This window comes from Triticum urartu, chromosome 3A (genome assembly GCF_056163025.1).
Source record: "Triticum urartu cultivar PI428250 chromosome 3A, HENAU_Tu73, whole genome shotgun sequence".
In the NCBI taxonomy this organism is placed as follows: domain Eukaryota; kingdom Viridiplantae; phylum Streptophyta; class Magnoliopsida; order Poales; family Poaceae; genus Triticum; species Triticum urartu.
This window is the reverse complement of record NC_141875.1, coordinates 527,399,559-527,401,474: the sequence shown is the minus strand read 5'-3', so window position 1 is coordinate 527,401,474 and position 1,916 is coordinate 527,399,559. Positions and strand designations below refer to the sequence as shown.

Here is a 1,916-nt window from a genome sequence, read left to right as displayed (position 1 = left end):
CACACTTAATGGAAAAACAAGGTATCTTTTTGGAAAACTTCTCTACTTATGACTTTGTTAGCGCTTTGAGGGCTTCACTATGTTCTCTGAAATCTTGTATAAATAAGAAAGAAGTCTTTCTCAGGAGATGACTCTGCTGATACCGAGTTTCAATGCAAAATGGCTCCCGCTTCTTCTGAAAGAAAACAAGGGAAAAATCAATATGGAGCCGTCAGAGGCTTATCTGGCCGATATGACTTCCTGAAATCCTTTCCAGATAAAAACCTAAAATGGAGGGGTTGGGGCTTTGGCTCCAGGCTCAAACTCTATCTTGTGGTAGACTGCCCTCCTAGGGAGCGCTTGGGCAACTAACTTGTGGGGCATGACATCCCAAATTCATCATTTACATTAGGAATTTCCTGACAAAAAGTCTTATGTGTATTGGATCCGCTCTTCTGTTAGCATGAACACATGAATGAGATTCTTCTTATTCTTCCTAACATGAAATTTTGCATAGAATGATTGTTCATGTTCACGCCGCTGAGGTTGTTCCCACCATTGAAGTAAGAGTCTGGGTGTGTTTTTCTTACTAATACGGAGAGGGTTCCGAATGATAAAAACCAATCCAAAACTTCTTCGTTTCGTTGGTAGAACCCACACCAACTCTTTTCTCTAAATAATAGAGAGATCTTTTGATAGTCTCACTTCTATCAATGCAATGAAAGAACTATTCCTTCCTATTTGTTTGTCCTAATGAGACAAAAAAGAGCCTCCTTCTTTACCACTTTAGGGGATGGGGGTGAAGGGGGGTTTACATACAACCGGGGCAAAGTGGTTTATGATTGAATCTCAGAGGCATTCTTATCATTTGGTAGATCCAAGTCCATGGCCTATTTCGGGTTCACTCAGAGCTTTGGCAACCACCGTAGGAGGTGTGATGTACATGCACTCATTTCAAGGGGGTGCAACACTTCTCAGTTTGGGCCTAATATTTCTCCTTTATACCATGTTCGTATGGTGGCGGGATGTTCTACGTGAATCCACGTTGGAAGGGCATCATACAAAAGCTGTACAATTAGGACCTCGATATGGTTCTATTCTCTTCATAGTCTCGGAGGTTATGTTCCTTTTTGCTTTTTTGGGCTTCTTCTCATTCTTCTTTGGCACCTACGGTAGAGATCGGAGGTATTTGGCCCCCAAAAGGGATTGGGGTTTTAGATCCTTGGGAAATCCCTCTTCTTAATACCCCTATTCTCCCTTCATCCGGAGCTGTCGTAACTTGGGCTCATCATGCTATACTCGCGGGGAAGGAAAAACGAGCAATTTACGCTTTAGTAGCAACCGTTTCATTGGCTCTAGTATCCACTGGCTTTCAAGGAATGGAATATTACCAAGCACCCTCCACTATTTCGGATAGTATTTATGGTTCTACCTTTTTCTTAGCAACTGGCTTTCATGGTTTTCATGTGATTATAGGTACTCTTTTCTTGATCGTATGTGGTATTCGCCAATATCTTGGTCATCTGACCAAGAAGCATCACGTTGGCTTTGAAGCAGCTGCATGGTACTGGCATTTTGTAGACGTGGTTCGGTTATTCCCATTTGTCTCTATCTATTGGTGGGGAGGTATATGAAAGAAGGGAACGAATAAGTGGATTGAGGAATAAAAGCTCGAAGACAAAGAGAACTTCTCCGGGTACTCAAGATATTGTGTTTGGAGAGGTGTAGATTGTAGATTCCAGCCGAGAAGACCAGGAAAAGATAAGGATAAAGAATGTCATATATCTCAGGAGCTAGATCACTTCCCGATGAACAAGTCAGAATTGCCTCAACAAAAATGGATGGAATTGGACCGAAAAAAGCCATTCAGCTTCGTTATCGATTAGGTATCAGGTGCATAAAAAGGAAATCAAGTTTGGGAAATGCCACCAAGGAAA

The 1,916-nt window shown here is 41.9% G+C and overlaps 1 protein-coding gene across 1 annotated transcript; it reads left to right on the top strand.

The window, feature by feature from the left end:
* The first annotated feature begins 699 nt into the window (after positions 1–699).
* On the top strand, positions 700–1,669 carry LOC125544848 (cytochrome c oxidase subunit 3). The gene is given in 2 exon segments (XM_048708619.2): positions 700–1,113; positions 1,115–1,669. Coding segments are annotated over 2 exon segments (840 nt in total). The 5' UTR covers positions 700–772; the 3' UTR covers positions 1,614–1,669.
* The last annotated feature ends 247 nt before the right edge of the window (positions 1,670–1,916 follow it).